The 22,939-nt window shown below is 40.5% G+C and overlaps 2 protein-coding genes across 2 annotated transcripts in view; both read left to right on the top strand.

The window, feature by feature from the left end:
* Positions 1 to 18,899, top strand: part of LOC137039287 (actin filament-associated protein 1-like 2) — a 46,339-nt gene extending 27,440 nt beyond the window's left edge. Inside the window, exon 4 of the mRNA XM_067414638.1 lies at positions 18,777 to 18,899. Coding sequence (XP_067270739.1) covers positions 18,777 to 18,899 — 123 coding nt within the window. The remainder of the gene's footprint in view (positions 1 to 18,776) is intronic.
* A 186-nt stretch (positions 18,900 to 19,085) lies between these two features.
* The window catches only part of LOC137039286 (actin filament-associated protein 1-like 2), a 34,948-nt gene continuing 31,094 nt past the window's right edge, over positions 19,086 to 22,939 (top strand). Inside the window, exon 1 of the mRNA XM_067414637.1 lies at positions 19,086 to 19,304. Coding sequence (XP_067270738.1) covers positions 19,086 to 19,304 — 219 coding nt within the window. The remainder of the gene's footprint in view (positions 19,305 to 22,939) is intronic.

Genomic DNA, 22,939 nt, shown 5'->3' with positions numbered 1-22,939 from the left:
GCTGGGGACATGTCCCACCCTTCCCACCCACAAAATTACGCCTATGCTTATACTATAATAGTACTTATACAACTTATACTATTAAAGCAGCATTTAAGTAAGAAATTGAATAATCACATGAAAAAATAAAACATTTTATTTGCATATTCTTCACTATATGACATACTCCACACTGATTCTTACTGATGTTTGTATTCACTTAAGACAAAACCACCTGTTTATATGAAACTTGTGTGTTTTTGAAACTATATAAATGCCGTAAGATGCTAAAGATTCCGTTTAGTACACGCGCTGTGACAGATGGGTTCTGGTGTGTGCTCATAACACCATTTTAAACTGGCAAGGCGCGCAGGAAGCGGTTGAAATTGTAATAAACAATTTCGAATAATTTATAGGGATTTGTTAGTAGAATCAGCCATGATGAACAGCTGATTTGTATGAAGGCATATGATGACCAAACTACATTGGAATTCGCGAACAAAAAAATCAAGTAAGCCCAGAGCGGTTTGTGTTCAGATTGCGTGTTTTTAGTGCACTGTACCATAAGATGAGATCGAACAGTACCCAGAACACCTCCTGAGATGGTCTCAGCTCGGTTTGCTTTAAAGGGGCCTGAGATCGTTTGGAGTGTTCACATGTGAGACAAAAATCACGCGAACTGTGCTTAGACCCCTGAATCGGACCAAGTGTGAAAACACCCTAACTTGGGTGTCCACCGATAATTACAGTATTTATAATGAAAACATCATATTTAAAAATAAATTATGAATCATATCATGCTGTAAAATATAATATGTTACTTCTTTAAAGCTGTATTAAATTATTGTAGTTTTAAAAATGAACATATTTTATTTTTAATGACAGTATATTTATTAAACAAAAATGATTTGCAAGCTAAAGTTATTGTTTTTAACAAGTATAAATAAAGAAATTGTTTTCAAAACATTATTTAAGCTTAAGTATTTAGTATAGCCTTTTGCCCCATACTTGTGAGCCTTTTTAACCCTGTGTGGGGGGTCTTGAGCAAGTCTTAAGTAGAGGACAATATCAAATTCATAGAAATGGTCATGGTCATGTGACTCAAGTTGCATTTAATATACACTACTGTTTAAAAGTTTAATAAAAAGTGTTTTTAAAATGTTTTTTTAAAGAACCAAGATGTTTGTTTGTGTGTTTGTTTTAGATACAGTACAATCTGTTTTACAGTATTCATTTTTTGTATTACAATTTTAAATATATTCCTGTCATGGCTAAATTTTCAGCAGCCATTACTTCAGTTTTATTTTTACCAGCTTTTTCACATGATCCTTCAGAAATCGTTTGTAATATGCTGATTTGCTGCTCAAGAAACATTTCTTATTATAATAAATGTTGAAAAAAATATGATTGATATGTATGTGTTTTTACATGATTATTTTAGGAATAAAACTTTGAAAAAGATATTAATAATAATAATATATTTTGTAACATCTTAAATGTATTTTCTGTCACTTTTGAAGTATTTTTAAAGGATGGTAAACATTGGGACTAAAATGTTATGCTTTCCCCCTGGCCCAATGAGTACCCTGTACTTTTGAGGTCCTTAGTGGTCCCTTCCTGTGACAGGGCCCGAGGCAATGTTCCAGACTGTGTGTGGTGTGCCTCAATATGTTTGACAAAGACATATGTTAGGAATATAGATGTATAATGTAATGGATACCCTAAAAACATCATGGTGTGTGTATGTGCCGTGGTGTGTATTTTAAAGTACACTAGTGTTTGATGGTGTTGTAATGTATACTCCGGGGCTCATTACAGTGTGTACTTGCACTGTGATGTGTATTTTAAGAGACACTAGCTCTACGGCCATAATAACAGGGCAGATGGGCAGGCGGCACACTAGTGGTTACGAGGCCCAGAGCGTTGGGGTTGGACCAAAGCTTGTGTTGTGGCCACCTGATGAGTATCTCCCAACTTCAACGTAGCCTCACTGTGGTCTTGCACCCTCATCTCACCCAAGGGATGTGCAGGGCACAAGGTCAGAGGTCAAATCTTGCCTCGTAACCAAGGTCTTTCAAGTGGGCAATTACATATAAACAACAGGGACGGGAAATACTAAAAGAGAAGAACAACGCTGAAGGAAGAACCACATTGAAAAATCACTCATGGCTGTTAAGAGCAGTTAAGGTGTGTCACATTTATGAAATTTCTTTGAAATTTTGAGAGCAACAAATGTCCAATTGTCTCTGGTCAGTTGTCTAGCGATGCATGAACTACAGCTCACACAGAGGTAATTTCAACCCAAGCAGCTTCCTTTCAAAGCAGCAAATTTGTGTGACCAACTTGGACATGAGAGAAATCTGTGGAAATCTTCGTGGCCTCACGTGAAATTCCCCACTGCATAGATTCATATAGAAAATAAATTTAAGTAGCATTAGATGTAATTATTATCAGTGTATAATCGATAATAATTGATCAGGCATAACATTATAACAGGTTAAGGTGGAATGACACTGATAATCTCTTAATCACAGCACCTGTTTGAACAAGTGTGGATCCAAGTTTGAGTTAATATCGGGCCACAGGCTTCATTAATGTGGCTTTCAAATTAAAGATTGGTATCAAAGAGCACACCCAGGTTCTTCACTGACGATGAGGGCTTGACAGAGCAGTCATCAAGTGTTAGACAGTATTCTAGGTTAATACTTTGTGTACTTGTGGAGTTTTTTTTGTCCAATAATTAAAATTTCCTTTTTTTCTAAATTAAGTTGCAGGAAATTACTATACATTGATTTTTTTTATTTTTTTATATCAGCTATGCATTCCGTTAATCTTGTGAATTAATACGTTTCGTCAGGACGTGAAGAAGAAGTATAGAGCTGAGTATCATCAGCATAACAATGAAAACTAATGCCATGCTTCCTAATGTTATCTCCCAGTGGTAGCATATACAACAGGGGTGCGGAACGTTGATCCAGAAGGGTCACTCTCTTGCACAGTTTTGTTGAACCACCTGAAGCTTATCAAGGTCGTTAGGATTACTAAAGTTACAGCCAGGTGAGTGTTTATTTCAGGGTTTGAGCTAAACTCTGCAAGAGAGTGGCCCTTCTGGATCAACGTTCCCCACCCAGTTGAGAAGAGCATCGTGTGTGTAAAGCATGATTATTTTATTACTGTGCCCAAATGGAAGGATAAATAAAGTTTACATTACCTCCACAGTGGTTGCACCCGTCTTCGACCACCGAATGGCATTTTCTTCTGTGTTGTGTCTGTGTAAGTTAGACATCCTTGTGTTCACTGCAAATTTTCGCATTCTGTTGCCACAATTCGGAAAGGCACAAACGTGAACTATTTCTTCTTCACTTGTGAGCCCGATCGGATCATCACTCTAGTGATGTCCAGTTCACGAACGAATCGTTCTTTTTAACTGGTTCTTTTTAGTGAACCAGGCGAACCAGTTCACCAAGTCGGACTGAATCGTTCTAAACGTTTCGCGTCTCAAATCAGACATGTTTTGCTGAGAGAACTGATGAACTCACAAGCTGCTCATACTGAGCATGCACGTGTAACTGAACGTGCAGCAGATCAGCAGTACAGAATCGAAAACCATTTATTTCGGACACATTAGATACTGAGATCCGACGAGACGATGTGTAGAGCCTCTTCATACACACAACGCTCTTCCCAACTGGAGTATTTGCCTTTTCTACAGCTAGCCGTCTAAAACAGATGAATTTAAACAATGGCTAAGTGGCTAAATGCATCTCGTTGTCATCTAATGGCCCTGTTCATGTTGGACAGACATTTGCATTATGTGTCTGTTAAGAGGCACAAAGATACCCTTTACGTTTATGCCCCCATAACTTTTATTTTAGCTGAGTGGAGGCTCTTTGCATTGACTGTAATAGCTCCGTGTTGCAAGGACCAATCCGGTTCGTTTATTTTTCTATAGACTGTACTCACAAAGATATAATGATCAAGGTAAACGTAAAAATTTGCCGGAGTTGTCCTTTAATTTACTGCTACAACCATTAATGGTCAGATAAGTATGATTTAAACCATGCCAATGCAATTCCACTAATGCCAACATAATTCTATTGAAAAGAATGTTGTGGTCGATAGTGTCGAATGCAGTGCTAAGATCAAGTAACACCAATAGAGAGATACAACCACGATTGGATGATAAGAGTAAATCATTTGTAACTCTGATGAGAGCAGTCTCAGCACTATGATACGGTCTAAATTGTAACTGGAAATCCTCATAGATACCATTTATTTCTAAAAAGGAACATAATTGTGAAGACACTGCCTTTTCTAGTATTTTTGACAGAAACGGTAGATTCAAGATTGGCCTGTAATTGACTAATTCTTTAGGATCAAGTTGGGTTTTTTTAATAAGTGGTTTAATAATAGCCAGTGTTGGGCAGTAGTGTCGCTACAAGTAGTGACGCTACTAGCTTAACTACATATTTCAGTTGCGTGGTGGTAGCGTCGCTGTTTTCTCAATGAAATAGCTTTTCAGTAGAAAAGCTCTTTTGTGTATCAAGTAGTAGCGTCCACACAAGCTAACGTTACATTTTCCCAAGCATTTCAGAAGGTCAAGCTCAAATTGGAAACACAACTTCTAAGCTATACTTCACTTTCTACGTTCCTTTCTGCCTAGCGCAGATGCACACAGATGCGCACGCGAGCCTTTCAAAGTACATTGGCAGTGAGTGCGGAAAGACAGTTTTGGCGCGTGCATCGGGCCACCTCTTGATAACAATAAATTAATGTAACTAGTTTCACACACACACACCACACACCACACATCACACACACACTTAGGATACATGTTTTGTTTTTTACCATGTTGGTACTGTTTCGAACAGGTCTTAATTCTTTTGCTACTGTACTTTCTGAGTTGAGTTGTAAATTAACTTACAGTTTGTCCTGCAAAAGTGCCCAAGTCTAAATTGAGCATAAATGCAAACACATGCATATGCATATCATACAAATACAGATGAACATATCTCAACACCTGGTTTTGTTCATATAATGGATCACATGTTTTTGTTGCCAAATTAATTTCGGACAATTTTTGAATAACTGAAAAAGTATGCATGTCTATATGCTTAACTTTTATTGATTACGGAGATACCATTGATAGGAATGAAGTTGGTTCAATATAAAATTAAATAAATAAGAAGTAGCTTAGATTTAGTAAACCACTTTTGCCGTGCTGCTGTAGCTTAGCTTGCTACATTTCCCAGGGGGGTAGCTTCAGTGTAGTGAAGCTTAATTTAATGTAGAGTTACAGATAGCTTAGCTCACTACATTTTCCAAGTAGCTTGTGTCCCACTTGTTGTTGATTCTTCACAAAAAATTACAATTTTATATCTTTATGTTTGAAGCCTGAAATGTGGGAAAAGGTTGCAAAGTTCAAAGGGGCCGAATACTTTCGCAAGGCACTGTATAATTTACACTACATAGCGTTACATAAAGCACCAAATGTGATGACTCATTTCCACAAACGAGACACGCAGATGGAAATGTTGTTATTATTGTTTCATCTACTGTAACGCTTGTCTAATGTTACCATAGACTGTTAAACAAAGGTCTATACACATTTTGTTTCCGCCGGCGTTCACTGGAAAACTACATCCAGCATTGTTGGAGAGCTACAGCAAACTACGGCAACTCAACTCGCAGTCGCCATTTCCAAATATCCGTCTCGTCATAGACTTGTTTCCGATTGGCTATTGTGACAGTACTGACGTTATTACAATCTTGCTCATCCTGATAAATATCAAACATGTTTGATATGATCGGGGCGAGCCCGATTTGTGTGAGAGCAGATCGAGTGGAGCATGATTTGATCTGTGAACGCCTCACGCCCGTTTCACCCATAGCCTACTCCGTCTGCAGTGTGTATGCGGTGTGTATGCGGTGCAAGAGCAGCACGCCCTGTTGTGCTTTCACATATGCTGCGTTTGCAGTGCGCAACTGATCTGCTGTTGCATACCACAAACACAGCATTTATTCATTATTTTTTATTTAAATTCCAAAATTTGTTACTGAACATAGCTTGTCAGAATTGCAATTCTCTTTGTTTACTCTTTCATAAAACATTTACGAGCTACATTTAAACAACATTTTTTTCAATTCATAAATTCATATTTATATAGCCTAGTACTTTAGATTTAGCTCACACAAGTGGCAAAACATTTAAACATAGCTTATTGCTTAAAATCACCCACATTTTAAATTAGAAACTTACAATACGCTATTCAAAAACAGCCAACTCTCGTATTTTCTTTCATTTTTAAACCCTTTTAAAAGAAATCCTGCAGGTTATAAAGAACTTTGCTTTCCACCTCCAAGAAAGGACAAGTGCTATCCATTATGGCACTTTTTTTAAAAAGCTAAATGCCAGGTAAGGTGTTGTTTCCTTGTTTTTCTTGAGAAAAAGAGCCACGTGAAGATTATATTTTATTATATGCATCTGTGGTGAAATTACTAGATTTTCGCGGCAGTACATGTTTATTTTAATGCGAACAATGTTCAATATTTTGTAAGTTTCTACTTTAAAATGTTTGATTTTAGGCATAAAATGATAACCTATGTTTAAATGTTTTGCCACTTGTGTGAGCTAAATCTAAAGTACTAGGCTATATAAATATGAATTCATGAATTGAATAATATATTTAAATGTAGTATGTTAACCTGACTTCTATGAAAGAGTAAACAAAGAGAATTGCAATTCTGACAAGCCATGTTCAGTAACAACTTTTGGGTTTTAAATAAAAAATAATGAATAACTGCAAACGCATTATATGTTAAAGCACAACAGGGCGTGTGGCTCCTGCACCACATACACAACACGCACCGCACACGCACTGCAGACGGAGTATGCATGAAACAGGCCTAATGCAGCAGTGCAGCACAGCAAAAAAATAGACTCGCTACAAAAACGATCGCACAAGTAGCGCTCCTGGAACGGACTGACGGACTGGATCTGTGTGCAGTGTGAAAGCTGTAATCTGTTAACATGGGTACGGAAAAAAATACGCACCGCATACCCATTGCAAATGGAGCATGTGTGAAACGGGCGCCACATTACCAGATAATCTGCGCCAAACATCGGAACTGATCGAGTCCTGGAAAAAAAAGTCTCAGGTATCGGGAGGGGAAAATCGGGCATAAATCGGCATAAAACTCCTGTAGTGTGAGCCAGGCATTAGGCTGTAAATCTCAAAAAAGGACACAAACAAAATTGAAGTTTGATTGAAGAAGTAATAACAAACATACTATTGTCTACACTAGAACTTCTCAAGCTATCGTATCGTAAAAGTCATGCAGACTATTTATTGTTTTTTGCACCCCCCCCCCCCCCAATGATGATGAAATGTAATTGTATGCCAAATGTAACAATTCTTTATAATTTCTCTTTTTTTATTTCATTGACAAAACTACAGCAGGCAGGTTTGAAACGACTTGAGGGTGAGCAAATAATGACGATTTCAGTTTTAGGTTAAATGTTCCTCTAATGACATCACTATATTTTCTCTGCTCTGTTTTCTTCTAAAAACCCTGCGTAGACATTTCTAGATCACTGCAATTAAATGCAATAGGAAGTTCACCTAATTCCAGAACCCTGAACAAAATCAAAAGCTTGTTTGAAAAAGATTGAGGGGGAGGAAGTGAGGGGGATGGCCCGTATCTTTAACAGGAAATGCCATGTTTAAACGAGAGGCCCTTCTTGGTGACTCAACTCTTTAATGCGATTGGCTAGAAGGAGCGAAGAAGGGAGGAAGTAGACTTTTGGAGGACAATTATTGCTGTCTACGTGATAGAGGACAGTGATGGAGTGATAGAGAGATGGACTGATAGGAAAACTGCTCAGAGGGGAAGGAAGTTGGATGGTGCAAGGAGGATCTCCTGGGAGGTGTGGGAGGGATGAGGTCACCAGCCAAGTGTGCGCCAAAACCTTTGGGTTTCCATGCCAACCAGATGGTCTCAGTCATGTGAGCATGAGCACATTGAGCCCACAGATTGGGCACGTATACATAATTTTAGTGTTACACCACTAGATTTTTATCCTTATTTGTGCATCGTTTACATAATAGGTCTTGAAGTTAGCATAAAATCTACCGTGATCATATTTCCTTCTCCTTACCTTATTAGCTTAATAAATGTTCCTGTTTTTATTATATAATACAACAAGAAAATATAAATATTTAATAAATATAGGGCCAACTCTGAAATTATTGGCACCAATCATGAAAATTAGCTAAAATTATTAGATTTTTATTAATCAAAATTTGTCAATAATTCTTTCATTTTAGGCTTAAATAAAAGGATACACTGTATATCTTTATTTTACAAAGCTTTTTTTAATATTGTTTTTGTTTTGAAAACACTGATTTTTACAAAGGGCACTTCTATTGTTAACATTTGGTAACTTCCTCTGCGCAAACACCAGTGATTTGACGATTGCAAACCTTTTTAAATCATCTCGCATGATTCATTTAAATACTCTCCTCCAGTTTGTGTCTAAAAGGGAAACTCAAGCCACAAAAATAACCCTGTCCATGCCTTTTCAATGCTAATTTATGACTGTGTCTTTACTAAATCCTGACAGTAGTTTTTTAACACCAAAAGAGCTTGCCCAATCTGGCCCTTAGGGTTCAAATTTGGAGACGGACATTGCAAAACTTTGATTTTGTGCTCCTGAAGCCATTTCTGTATACATTTCGATGATGTGTTTTGGGGTCATTATTTCACTGAAAGGTCGAGAGGCAGAGGCAACCAGATTTTGGGCTAAAATTTAACTTACTAGTATACATTTTCTGTTTTTTAGTGACATTCATTATACCAGCAACTTGGAGCCCCAGGAGTCCAGGAGTTCATTGATGATTTGGGGCTGGGCCAGGACAACTGGTAGCAAAACAGCCCCAAATCATCAATGAACCACCTTGTCATAACCATGTTCTGTTTCTTTGTCTTTTTTAGTTTCTAGTCATAGTTTTTTTATTTTTTTTATTTGTCACTGTTTTACCTGTGTTCAAGTTCATAATTACCTGTCTGGTTTTATATCGGCGGCGATAGCGATTTATATTTATGGGCGGCAGTGGCTCAGTGGTTCATGTAGGTTGTCTACACACCGAAAGGTTGGTGGTTCAATCCCACCTGGGTTCCACCAACATCAGGTTCCACCTGACCAAGTGTCGAGGTGTCCTTGGGCAAGACACTCCCAGCTGCTCCCGATGAGCTGGATGGTGCCTTACATGGCTGACATCGCTGTCTGTGTTTGAATGGGTGAATGTGAGGCAAAAATGTAAAAGCGCTTTGGATGGCCATAGGGTCTGTTAAAAGCGCTATATAAATGCAGTCCATTTACCATATATTACACTGAAAAAAATATTTAAAAAGTATGTTACCTGGTTGCCTTAATTTTGAGTTAATTGAAATTAAAAATTTGAGTTAATACAATGAACATTTGTAAGAATTGACATCACCCTTTATTCAAATAGGACTAAAGAGGTTATGAATTGAGAAATCAACTTTGATATATAAAAGGTCATGGTAATATAAGAATATCCTGTAAGTTTTAGAGCTGAAAACTTCCTTGTTAGTCAAATAAAAGCTTTTATAGACACCAGACCAGAAAACGATTGATTTCAGAATATGGTGAAATACCACCTCTACAGAATAATAAGCACGCCTAATTCAGTAGCCCTGCCCACCGACTCATGGAGCTGTTCGGATCACGTTAGCCAGCAGCAATAAACATGCCGAAGATGCCGAAGAGCCTGGTTGTGGAAGAACATATAGTCGCTGCATAAGCTTAGGAATATGTGGTTGAACTTTTAATGAAGTTCCGGCTCATGTGGGAAAGACATTGTACATGTGCTCGCTACATATCACAGCAGAATCATTTGTAAACAAGTCTCAGGTCGATACTGGATTTGCAGACATATTGAGATTAAAACATAATGCTGTGCCTTCTATATTGGATACAACAGAATGGTACAACACACTTATGTTGTTGTTAAATTATATTTTAAAATATATTAAGTAGAAACATTTTATTTTAAATTGTAAAAATATTTTACAAAATTACATTTTTTTTTACAGTTTTTTTCCTCTATGTTTGATTCAATAAATTTTTGAATGCTATTAGTATATTGTATAAAAATACAAATTCTTTAAATAAATAAAGAAACTTTTTTGTCTTGCTCAAAAAAGCAACAACTTATAACAAAAAAACAATAATTTTATTGTGATTTTGTTGTTGTTTTTGTTGATTTTGGGCATCACAACATGTAATGTAACACTCTTAAAAATGCTGGGTTAAAAACAACCCAAGTTGGGTTGAAAATGGACAAGCCCAGAAATTGGGTTGTTTGAATGGGTCCATTCACTGTGTTCAAACAACCCAATTTCTGGGTTTGTCAATTTTCAACCCAATTTGGGTTGTTTTTAACCCAGCATTTTGTAGAGTAAATGTACATTATGGAAACATAATAAAAAATTAGCTAAACAATACATTTAACCGTGTTATTAAATTATAACAGTGTTATTGAAGATTAACTTCATTAATCTAAATGTAGGAGGAAAAGCACAACTATGTTTCCAACTGAAGAAAAAAATGCATAGGAAAAAAGGTGGGAAAAAGCATACATTGACTACAACATAATTGAATAGCTCTTTCTTAACACTCTTTAGATGGCCTTTGAGATACGGGTCCTGTGTTAAGCATTCTTTCAGTAGTCCTTAAGATGATGAGTCTGTGTGAGTTAGTATGAAGTGAGGTGTTTTACAGGCTTACAGGTTTGGTTCCTGTTGTGATAATGAGTCAAGTCAAGTCAAATCAAGTCACCTTTATTTATATGATGCTTTTTACAATGTCAATTGTTCAAAGTAGCTTCACAGTGTTAACAGGAAAATAATGCAATAGAATTTGATTCGGCTGTACAGCCGCTCTGGTTAATAGTGTCAATGCGTGCAATGCGTGCAATAAGTAATATTGTCGAAATGTAAGTGTCCCCAATGAGGTATAAGCTCAATCTGACAGGGTTAAAATGAACTGCATGTTTAATGTTTTTAATGTCTAAGTTGTGTTTGCCTGTGCGCTGACAGCAGAAGCTCTCTTAATTTAATTAAGGTATTTTGAGTTGTTCAAATTAAAGGAGTTAAACATGGACTGTGCAGTAAATATTTACAAGCTGAGTGAGCATTCAGGACCCCTTTTGCCTACGCTACCTATCATAAAAGTGCCACGAAGCCTCCAAACACTGACACAATCTGCAATGAACCATTTTCAGGGAATAGTGATTTACTTATTTTAAAAAACAGAAATTCACATTTACTCTTTTTTTATCTTCTAACTTCATTTGTACTTAGTTCATATCGGTTTTGATCCATTAGCTTTTGGCACTCGTTTTCTTCAATCGTACAAAAGACAAATGTCTTCCAATCTTATATCTATATTTCTTTCTGGGTCTCTATCCCATGTTCTCTCACATACATATGAGCACAAAAACTCCTTTCATCTTTCATTCATAGATATATATCTGATCCCCAGAGCTGTACATGCTGTTCTCTCAAACTCAACCACGCCTGAGAAAGGGTAAACAGAAAGAATGAAAATATGCAAGAGATAAAACAGAAGAAAAACTTTTAAGAATAAGAATCTAAGAATCTTTGAATTCTTGAGTCACACATCCACATTCTAACACAAAAATGAAGATAGTATATAAAAAGGTTAATTAACCCACTTGCTTCAAGTCAGTTAATTTTAGTCTATTGTTGATGTAAATTCTTTGCATCTTACAAGAGTTCCCTTTCAGTCGGTCACGTTCGACGTATGTCGGACTTAGACCGACGAATTGGGATCTGATCTCAGAGACCTATCTACTTCGAGTATGTAAAAACGAGCCAATCGGAGATTGGCATGTGATCCGCAGCGCTGTATAGCGCTCGCGTGCGATCGACTGACTCCTCCGTCCTCACTGTCCTCACTGAACAGGTGGGCAGTTCACAATGCCTCCGGGCCTTTGTCTCTCCCTCCCTCGCCAGGGGGCAGGAGAGTGGGCTTCGAGGAAGCCTCTGGGCCTTCTCACCCACTCTCTGTCCCACCTGGGAACACTCAGACAACACTCCGGGCTGTCCACGGGCCTCCTGAGTCGGGTCTGAGTATCCCACCTCCCTGCCTCCGGGCAGCAGGCAGCCGAGTGGGCTCCGAGAATGCCTCCGGGCCTTCTCACCCACTCCCTGCCCGAACCATTCCTTTGCGCTGCCCCACCCCGGGTATGTCTGTGGTGCTGTTGGTCCCGCTGGTACGGTCCTAGACTGCCGACCTGACTGCTGTCCAGAAGGCCATCATTGACACCCTCAAGCAAAAGGGTAAGACAGAAAGAAATTTCTGAACGAATAGGCTGTTCCCAGAGTGCTGTATCAAGATACCTCAGTGGGAAGTCTGTGGGAAGGAAAAAGTGTGGCAAAAAACACTGCACAACGAGAAGAGGTGACCGGACCCTGAGGAAGATTGTGGAGAAGGACCGATTCCAGACCTTGGGGGACCTGCGGAAGCAGTGGACTGAAACTAAAAGAGGAATAAAACTAATATTTTCTAGTTTTTGAGGTTATAGCAATGCAAAATATCAAGTTATGGCACAATGGGAGTTAAGTTACCTTGAAGAGTACCATATATAAGACCATAAAAACTCTGCTTTCTGCTTTCGCCTTTTTGTTTTGAACCCCCGAATAGAAGACTTTGTTTCAGTGACACAGATTTGCCCTCAGTGTCAGACTGCAAATTACTGACCCCATTGCAGACCACAGCCATTGTCCTTCAGCTGTTTTCCTCTAGAACTGTCTGCACCACACTTTTCTAAACACTGTGTGGACCGACTGACCCGTATGTACAGTATGTAGCCTACAACCAAAAAACATAGTTCACATCTCTCTCTCTCTCTCTCTCTCTCTCTCTCTCTCTCTCTCTCTCTCTCTCTCTCTCTCTCTCTCTCTCTCTCTCTCTCTCGCTCTCAAGAGACACAACAGCTGTTTGATCCACACCACATGGAGATCTAATCTCACCATCATCGAGTCCGTCTGGGATTACATGAAGAAACTAAAAAAACTGAGACAAAATCCACAAGAACTGTAAAATATTTTCAAGACACTTGAAGAAACCCTTCTGCAAAGCTACAATACTATGAACAGTTTTAGACACTAGTGTAAAAGTGAAAATGCTTTAAAAAATAATGTCATAAATAGATTTAGTTTCTCAATTAACTTCTATTAACTAAATCAAATCAGTGTTTGCTGTGACCACCCTTTTTGTTTAAAAGCACTTTTGTCCTCCTGGTACACTTGCTCATAGTATTCCAGGGAGCTTTGCAGGAGGGTTTCTTTATATATATATATAAAGGTACTGGCCACTTTATTGGGTTCACCTGGTCGGACCCCCTTTTGCCTTCAGAACTGCCTTAATTCTCTGTTGCATAGATTTAAGCTTTGTGACATGTAGCAGTATTGTGCTGGAAGCACTAGCCATCAGAAGATGAGTACACTGTGGTCATAAAGGTTTGGACAAGGTCAGCAACAATTGGCTGTGGCATTTAAACAATGATCAATTATCACTAAGGGAAAATATCCCTCACACCATTACACCACCAGCAGCAGTCTAAACAGTTGATACAAGACAGAATTAATCCATTCTTTCATGTTTGTTATGCCAAATGCTGACCCTACCATCTGAATGTTAAAGCAGAAATGGAACCAGGCAACGTTTTGTACTGCAGATGTAGCCCATCTGCTTCAAGCTTTGACATGTTGTGTGTTCAGAGATGCCCTTCTGTATACCTTGGTGGTTGTAACGAGTGGTTATTTGAGTTACCGTTGCCTTTCTATCAGCTTAAACCAGTCTGGCCCTTCTCCTCTGATGCCTGGCATCAACAATGCATTTTTGCTCACAGTACTGCCACTCACTGGATATTTTGTCTTTTTCAAAGTTGGATGCTCTGTAACCCCTAGAGATGGTTGTATTTGGAAATCGCAGTAGAGCAGCAGTTTCGGAAATACTCCGACCAGGCTGTCTAGCACCAACTACCATACCACGTGCAAAGTTACTTAAATCACCTTTCTTCCTCATTCTGATGCTCAGTTTGAACTTTAGGAGATTGTCCTGATCATGTCCACATGCCTAAATGCATTGAGCAGCCATGTGATAGGCTGATTAGATATTTTACGATCAGTTTAGCTGGGTTAATTGAACCTAACCATACCTAACAAAGTGGCCAGTGAGTGTGACACTGGCAATCAGGGATACATTAAATTGATCAAAGGTGACATTTATAATATGATATTTCAAATTAATGCTGTTTCAAATTAAAATGTCTTAATTTGAAAAACAATGTATGACGGTTTCCACAAAATTATTAAGCATGATGTCACAGAGTGACTTAATGTGGCGGAACCTAAAATGGCGGAACCTAAAATGGCGGAGATTGTTCCGCCCGGACCGTTGTCCATGAAACACGCGACCAGTTCCGGTAACTCCGGGCAACTGAAAGGGAGGATTATTAAGAACAGGTGTGCGAATGGACGTGGCGATTGATGGTTGGACAATTCAGAGAAAAGGAGGCATATAAATAAGGTAACCGGAGAACAGGAAAGGGGGAAGTTGATTCCGGCCAACGCTGCAGGGTGGGTGAAGTTTATCCCGGCAAATGCCGTGGGCGAGATGGAGCGATCGGTGGGTTGGAGGGACGGATTGAGGTGGATGGTACAGACTGGACGAAGTGAAAACAGAGTACTGGGCTGAAGAAAACACGGAGCTAAGTGTTTGAAGCATTCCCTTGTTGAAGCAACTGTGTTGATATGTATTATTACTGCCTTGAAGAGATTGTGTACATTGGGAACGTATTGAGAAGAGGAAGGAGTGTGCTGAAAGGTCGTGGTCTTGACGTTTCCATATGATCATCCTCTGCACCGACCCTTTCCACGATCCAGGACCTATTTCCCGGCCCAACGTGGTGATCCTGACCCTAATTCACCGAGAGTGTGTGTGGAGTACAGTGGGTGAGTCTTTTTGATGTGTGTCCACCTGAAGAATTATAGTGTTGTACTGTGCAAACGTTGTCAGCGATCCCTCCCCAGGCCGAAGAGGAAGCCCTGTATTAGAGGAAGCGAATTGGTGACGACGGGCGATTGTTGCATATATATATATATCCACCCGACTGTGACTCGTCAACCTCTTTCCCCACCTGGTGGCGGCGGGGCAACTGTATGAAGTAAGAGCTTGCGGTGAATAGTGTGTGGAGTATAAAAAGAAGGGAAGTTGAATTGGCTGCTGTGTAGAAGGAGCTTATGTGCTGTCTCTGGATAATCGTATGTCTGTGAAGTGCTTTCAGGACTGAGCCAAGGGCTCTGCGTCATCGTGGGACTGTTCTACTATGTGTGGGAAGTCAACGTCAACGTGTTCCTTAGAAGTCTGTCCTAGTGAGGAAGGTTGGAAGTCCGCTGTGTGTAAACCCACTAAAGCTAAGAGCCCAGTGTACCGCCTGTATACTCACCTGTATGCCTAAAGCTAAGAGCCCAGTGTACCGCCTGTATATTCACCTGTATGCCCAAAGCTAAGAGCCCAGTGTACCGCCGTATACCCACCTGTACGCCCAAAGCCAAAAGCCCAGTGTAAAAGCCCAGTGTACCGCCTGTATACTCACCTGTATGCCCAAAGCTAAGAGCCCAGTGTACCGCCTGTATACTCACCTGTACGCCCAAAGCTAAGAGCCTAGTGTACCGTCTGTATACTCACCTGCACGTCCAAAGCTAAGAGCCCAGTGTACTGTCCTGTATACTCACCTGCACGTCCAAAGCTAAGAGCCCAGTGTACCGTCTGTATACTCACCTGCACGTCCAAAGCTAAGAGCCCAGTGTACTGTCCTGTATACTCACCTGTTCGTCCAAAGCTAAGAGCCCAGTGTACGGTCCTGTATACTCACCTGTACGTCTCAAGCTAAGAGCCCAGTGTACCGCCTGTATACTCACCTGAATGCCCAAAGCTAAGAGCCCAGTGTACCGCCTGTGTACCCACCTGTACGCCCAAGACTAAGAGTCTAGTGTACCGTCTGTATATTCACCTGTAAGCCAAGGCTCGTACGAAGAAGAGAGAGAGCTGGGAAGATCCGGTGAGAGTCAGAAGCGACTCAGATCCCAAGGCCCCAGTCCTAGAGGGCTGGTTCCCCCTTTTTTTTGTATCCCTTTCTCCCCTTTCCTATAAATCTCTTTTTAAATTAATAAACATTGTTTTTAACCTACCCTGTCCTCGTCTGTCTGGTCATTGGCGTGTTTCTAGGACCTCCTCGGGGTGGAAACTGGGGGGAGGAGCGGGACTCGCGCTAGTGGCGGTCCGCTCCGGCCTGTGACAGATTTTGGCGTAGTCGGCAGGATTCCACCTCGAGTTGAGCGACCGAAATTCCCCAATGGCCGACGACGAGGTACCTGAGGCCCCACTCCGAGTCATGCTCGTGTTCATGGGCACCCCCTGGATCCGGAAGTATGGCGGAGCAGAATCAGAGGTGAGATTGTCTGAGTGGAAAGCAGAGGCTCCAAGGGAGCCAGTGCCTGCATCCCCGTGGATTGGAGGATGGGCCGTGATTCCAAGAGACCCTGAGACTGTGCCCGCTAGGGTTGACCCTGCCTCACCACCTCGACGGTCTCAACGGGAGAACCGAGGGCGACCCCCTGTATGATATGGCGACTGGGCAGGTGATCCACGTTCTAGGGACTAGAACGGTTTGGCGGGGGAGGATGTCACAGAGTGACTTAATGTGGTGGAACCTAAAATGGCGGAACCTAAAATGGCGGAGATTGTTCCGCCCGGACCGTTGTCCATGAAACACGCGACCAGTTCCGGTAACTCCGGGCAACTGAAAGGGAGGATTATTAAGAACAGGTGTGCGAATGGACGTGGCGATTGATGGTTGGACAATTCAGAGAAAAGGAGGCATATAAATAAGGTAACCGGAGAACAGGAAAGGGGGAAGTTGATTCCGGCCAACGCTGCAGGGTGGGTGAAGTTTATCCCGGCAAATGCCGTGGGCGAGATGGAGCGATCGGTGGGTTGGAGGGACGGATTGAGGTGGATGGTACAGACTGGGCGAAGTGAAAACAGAGTACTGGGCTGAAGAAAACATGGAGCTAAGTGTTTGAAGCATTCCCTTGTTGAAGCAACTGTGTTGATATGTATTATTACTGCCTTGAAGAGATTGTGTACATTGAGAAGTCATTGGGAACGTATTGAGAAGAGGAAGGAGTGTGCTGAAAGGTCGTGGTCTTGACGTTTCCATATGATCATCCTCTGCACCGACCCTTTCCACGATCCAGGACCTATTTCCCGGCCCAACGTGGTGATCCTGACCCTAATTCACCGAGAGTGTGTGTGGAGTACAGTGGGCCGAAGAGGAAGCCCTGCATTAGAGGAAGCGAATTGGTGACGACGGGCGATTATTGCATATATATAAATCCACCCGACTGTGACTCGTCAACCTCTTTCCCCACCTGGTGGCGGCGGGGCAACTGTATGAAGTAAGAGCTTGCGGTGAATAGTGTGTGGAGTATAAAAAGAAGGGAAGTTGAATTGGCTGCTGTGTAGAAGGAGCTTATGTGCTGTCTCTGGATAATCGTATGTCTGTGAAGTGCTTTCAGGACTGAGCCAAGGGCTCTGCGTCATCGTGGGACTGTTCTACTATGTGTGGGAAGTCAACGTCAACGTGTTCCTTAGAAGTCTGTCCTAGTGAGGAAGGTTGGAAGTCCGCTGTGTGTAAACCCACTAAAGCTAAGAGCCCAGTGTACCGCCTGTATATACACCTGTATGCCCAAAGCTAAGAGCCCAGTGTACCGCCGCATACCCACCTGTACGCCCAAAGCCAAAAGCCCAGTGTAAAAGCCCAGTGTACCGCCTGTATACTCACCTGTACGCCCAAAGCTAAGAGCCCAGTGTACCGTCTGTATACTCACCTGCACATCCAAAGCTAAGAGCCCAGTGTACTGTCCTGTATACTCACCTGCACGTCCAAAGCTAAGAGCCCAGTGTACGGTCCTGTATACTCACCTGTACGTCTAAAGCTAAGAGCCCAGTGTACGGTCCTGTATACTCATCTGTACGCCCAAAGCTAAGAGCCCAGTGTACCGCCTGTATACCCACCTGTATGCCCAAAGCTAAGAGCCCAGTGTACCACCTGTGTACCCACCTGTACGCCCAAGACTAAGAGTCTAGTGTACCGTCTGTATATTCACCTGTAAGCCAAGGCTCGTACGAAGAAGAGAGAGAGCTGGGAAGATCCGGTGAGAGTCAGAAGCGACTCAGATCCCAAGGCCCCAGTCCTAGAGGGCTGGTTCCCCCTTTTTTTGTATCCCTTTCTCCCCTTTCCTATAAATCTCTTTTTAAATTAATAAACATTGTTTTTAACCTACCCTGTCCTCGTCTGTCTGGTCATTGGCGTGTTTCTGGGACCTCCTCGGGGTGGAAACTGGGGGGAGGAGCGGGACTCGCGCTAGTGGCGGTCCGGTCCGGCCTGTGACAATTATAACTGTTTTAAATGGATGATAATAATAGAAGCACTAAATCAGCACAAAAGAACAATTTCTGAAGGATCATTCGACACTGAAGACTGTAGGAGTATTACTGAAAATAATGCTGAAAATTCATCTTTGCCATCACAGGAATAAATAACATTTTAAAATGTATTAAAATAGAAAATTGTTATTTACATCTAATGTGCTTTTCTTTGTGTGTATGTCTTCAGTCTCGGAGTTCTGCTGTCCCCCAACACACCCCGTGTTTAGAGGAAGAGGACTGTTATGAGGAGGCAGAACCGTTTGACCCAGCGAGTCAGATTCCAGGTCAGTGTGACAGCCGACTACTATAACACACATAGCTAAATATTACAATGAAAATCACAAATTTAAAGCAGCTGCTATAGTGGTTCATTTTTAAAGCGATAGTTCTGTTATTTACTTACCATGTCATTTCAAACCCTCTTACATGGTACAAGAAACAATTCTGCAGTTAAATAAAACAACTGATATACACATCTGAGATTAAAAACATTGTAATGCTAGATAAAGAGGACTCAGACAGCAGTCACTACGAGTCGTATGGTGAAGAGGAGGAAGAGTTTGTGAAAGACAGAGCTCACTACATCCAGTGGAGCTCCTCTCAACCCTGCTTAAAACCTGTGCCAGAGTCACGCATTTGTGGATACCTTTGGAGGAAAAAGTGGTTTGGTCAGTGGACCCGCCAGCTCTTCATTATTAAACATGACTCACTACTGGTAAGAGCCTTAGTCTGGTTTTATCTATTTAAAACTATATCTCTATTCCAAACTGCTTTGCTAATTTGTTAACACAGGTTGTTGTCCCATTCATGTGCTCTTATGTAGTGCATTTCGATTAGGGCTGGACACAGATTTCCAAATTTGATTCAATATTAATTAATTGGGGACTATCATGACATATATATATATACTGTGTGTGTGCGTGCGTGCGTGTGTGTGTGTGTGTGTGCGTTTAAATTGTGGCTGTCATAAGCATTACCTTCCTTGAAAGGCGGGTACTCTGTTAAAGTTTAAAACTATTGGATCTGCCCAGAGCCACTCTGGATCTGCCATAACATATCGCTGGCGTTTGGTCATGACGTTTGGAGACACCCCCAATGATGCAGCCTGTAGCACAATGACGTAGCTGGATCAGTTCCAATACTTAATGGATGGTGGTGCATTATGGCGACGTCATACCGATCTCTGGGTTATGGTTATAATGTGTATTCGCTGGTCTTAAGTGACATGTATGATCAATATTATACATAGATGATGTTCTAACCTTTGTAGAAGTTGTACTGATAAATACTAATATATAAGTAATTATTGATGAATAAGTCATCTTTTCATGCTTAAGTTATCCTAATCTCTCTACATACATGCAAAACAGTTAAAATTTGAATATATTCTGGTCATATTTGCTGTTTAGTGTAATTGTCTCTGTATTTTAATCCTCAAGGTACAATACAACAAGATCTGTAAACAATTTGTAAAAAACTACACATTCAAAAGAAAATGCAAAACGTGTGTCCTGATGGCGTAAGCATGTTATTAAATGTTATTAATTGTTTTTGCGTGAGTGTTTATCTATCCACAGTTCACCAAAACTCTCTACTGCGCATGCGTATATGACATCATCCAGTACGTGTTGGATCTGATCTACTACATCATCATGCTACAGGCTACAGCAAAGACCTCTTGGACGTTTGTCATCTCAAATAGCGCACAACATCAATGTCTTCGTTCCCACCCACTCCCTCTGTTTGCTGATTAAAATTTTTACTGGAGAAAACCAGAGAATATACCGCAAAATGAAAATAGAGCAGACGTACTTAGGAAGGTGGAGCCAGGCTAATACTGAAGAACATGTTAAGTAAAAATACAATGAAAATGGAATATAGTGCTTATATTCAGCTGTCTAGAGTTACATTTTTTCTGAGGTAAATGTAACGTTACGTGACATTCTTTACAAGCTGTTTTGGGGATGTCTTTTGGTGGTCAAAACACTAATTGAGCAATGTGACTGTTGTACTGTATCATTCAGAGGGCTGCCAACTCTCGCACATTCAGCATGAGACTCACGCAACTGACACTGTTCTCACGCTCTCACACCACACTCCATGGCGTCCATGAAATACATTTTCTCATGTAGTGAAAAATTGCCAAACAATGAGGACACTGACAGTGACAGACAAAACAGAGCAGGTTACTTTTTATATGAAACCAAGTCACAGCCAAAGTAATTTTTATTAAGAAATGTAAACAATATAGTTTTGACACTCTTAAAAAGAATGTGACTGATCATGGCATGTAATTAAACTGATCATCTCTTCCTCTTTACTGCTAAAAACACAAATGAACATTAGAAGGTATGCTGAAAGAAACAGTACAACTCACCGAAATGTATCGTCTCAATAGAAATATTGAAAGAGGTCAATAAAACAGCGGGAGAGCAATAGGCCTATATCATGTAATTTTTTGCATTTACCTCAAGATTTACCTAATTTGTTGTGTTTTTTAAAGGGCATGTTATTAATGTGTGCCTATAGGGGGGTGTACAATGCACATACTTTTATTATTACACACAAAGGGAGGTATTCTACAGTAGGCTTAGATGCATCCAAGGTCAAAAAACACTTAAAGGTCCCGTTCTTCGCGTGTTTTTGAAGCTTTAATTATGTTTACTGTGTAAAATATAACATGAGTTCATGTTTCGCGTGTAAAACAACACATTATTTTTCACACAATTGACTTATCTGTACAGCGCTGTTTTCTCTGTCCTAAAAACAGCCTGATGATTTCCTTTTTCTATGAAGTCCCTCCTTAAGAAATACGTAACGAGTTCTGATTGAGCCAGCGCGTCCCGTGTTGTGATTGGACAGCAGCTTAGCGTAGCACACTTTGCCCGGAAAGGTCCCGCCTCTTACCATAACGGGGAGATGCAAGCGGTGAATGCGTGCTCTTCTCCACGTGAGAGAGCAACAAGACCACGCCCCCTATTTTGCATGTACTTGTGGGCGGAGGGTTAGTCAACAAACTGTTCTAGTGACGTCATTCCTGAAGGAAGTGCAGGAGTGTAGTCCAAACTGGCCGTTCACTGGCTTTGAAAAGGAACTTCTGTTAAATAAAATATCTCGCTTGGCATTGAACTTTGAGCTTTATAATTTTACAGGTGTTATTTATGCTCTAACAGCAACATTTCACACTAACTAAAGTTTGAAAGATGGAATCGCGAAGAATGGGACCTTTAATTTTCAATAACATTTTCTCATAATATGCATTGCAGCATCTGTATATGTCAGGTGGCCCAGTCTGTTGTGATTAGCCAAATGTCCATTACCCTATCTGAATTTCAGCTCTGGAGGGTTCCTCAGCACTTGTATACAATGATACGAATAATATAAATGTCATCTGTTTTACTGCATCATTTCGAGCCAGAGTACTCATCCTTCGAGCCTGAGTACTCATCCAGGCGCAGAAAACAGCTTCTTTTTGTCAACAACACTAACCAAATTCCAGCCCTCGGCTAAAACTACAGTGTTTGAGGATGGGTCAAACAAGACGTGGGCTGGCATTATGCTAATTTGTTACAAACTTACATAGGTTTGTGCAGGAAGACTATAATTACTGATGACTCATTTCAGGCCATTCTAAATCGTAACTTCTTTTGGGAGACGAAAATTACATTTATTGTACAGTAAAGTAATGTCTGAAAAAGCATAATTGGGACACTTTAAGTACTTTTTTGCACTCTATAATAATGTCAAATTAAACGCTTTACTTTAAAGTACATTTAAAATCGTTTCAGTAATTCTTTAAAAAAAAAACACTTATTTGATGAGTTGACTAACATACTAAAGCACATGTAAAGTACTTGATTATAACTTTGGCTAGAGAGAAGCAATTCAATTGACTGATAGACAACTACTCTGTAAGTGTTTGTAACTTTTCTCATTTGATTGTCTGTTCATTTGTTGTTGGATAAGTGTGTCTGTGTAGTGCTGAGGTGTGTATTATTAGTTTGGGTATATTCTCTGGGTGTGTGTGGGAGTTAGCATTTGTTGAGTTAGCATTTGTTTGGTCATTGCCACGTTGGAAGCGAGTTTGTTGGGGGCGTGGCCAGCGAGGTATTAAAAGCCTTGTGTGTTTGAAACATTTTGGCTAGAGAGAAGCAATTCAATTGACTGATAGACAACTACTCTGTAAGTGTTTGTAACTTTTCTCATTTGATTGTCTGTTCATTTGTTGTTGGATAAGTGTGTCTGTGTAGTGCTGAGGTGTGTATTATTAGTTTGGGTATATTATCTGGGTGTGTGTGGGAGTTAGCATTTGTTGAGTTAGCATTTGTTTGGTCATTGCCACGTTGGAAG

This window comes from Pseudorasbora parva, chromosome 13 (genome assembly GCF_024679245.1).
Source record: "Pseudorasbora parva isolate DD20220531a chromosome 13, ASM2467924v1, whole genome shotgun sequence".
NCBI classification, from domain to species: Eukaryota; Metazoa; Chordata; class Actinopteri; order Cypriniformes; family Gobionidae; genus Pseudorasbora; species Pseudorasbora parva.
This window is presented reverse-complemented; position numbering and strand designations above follow the sequence as displayed.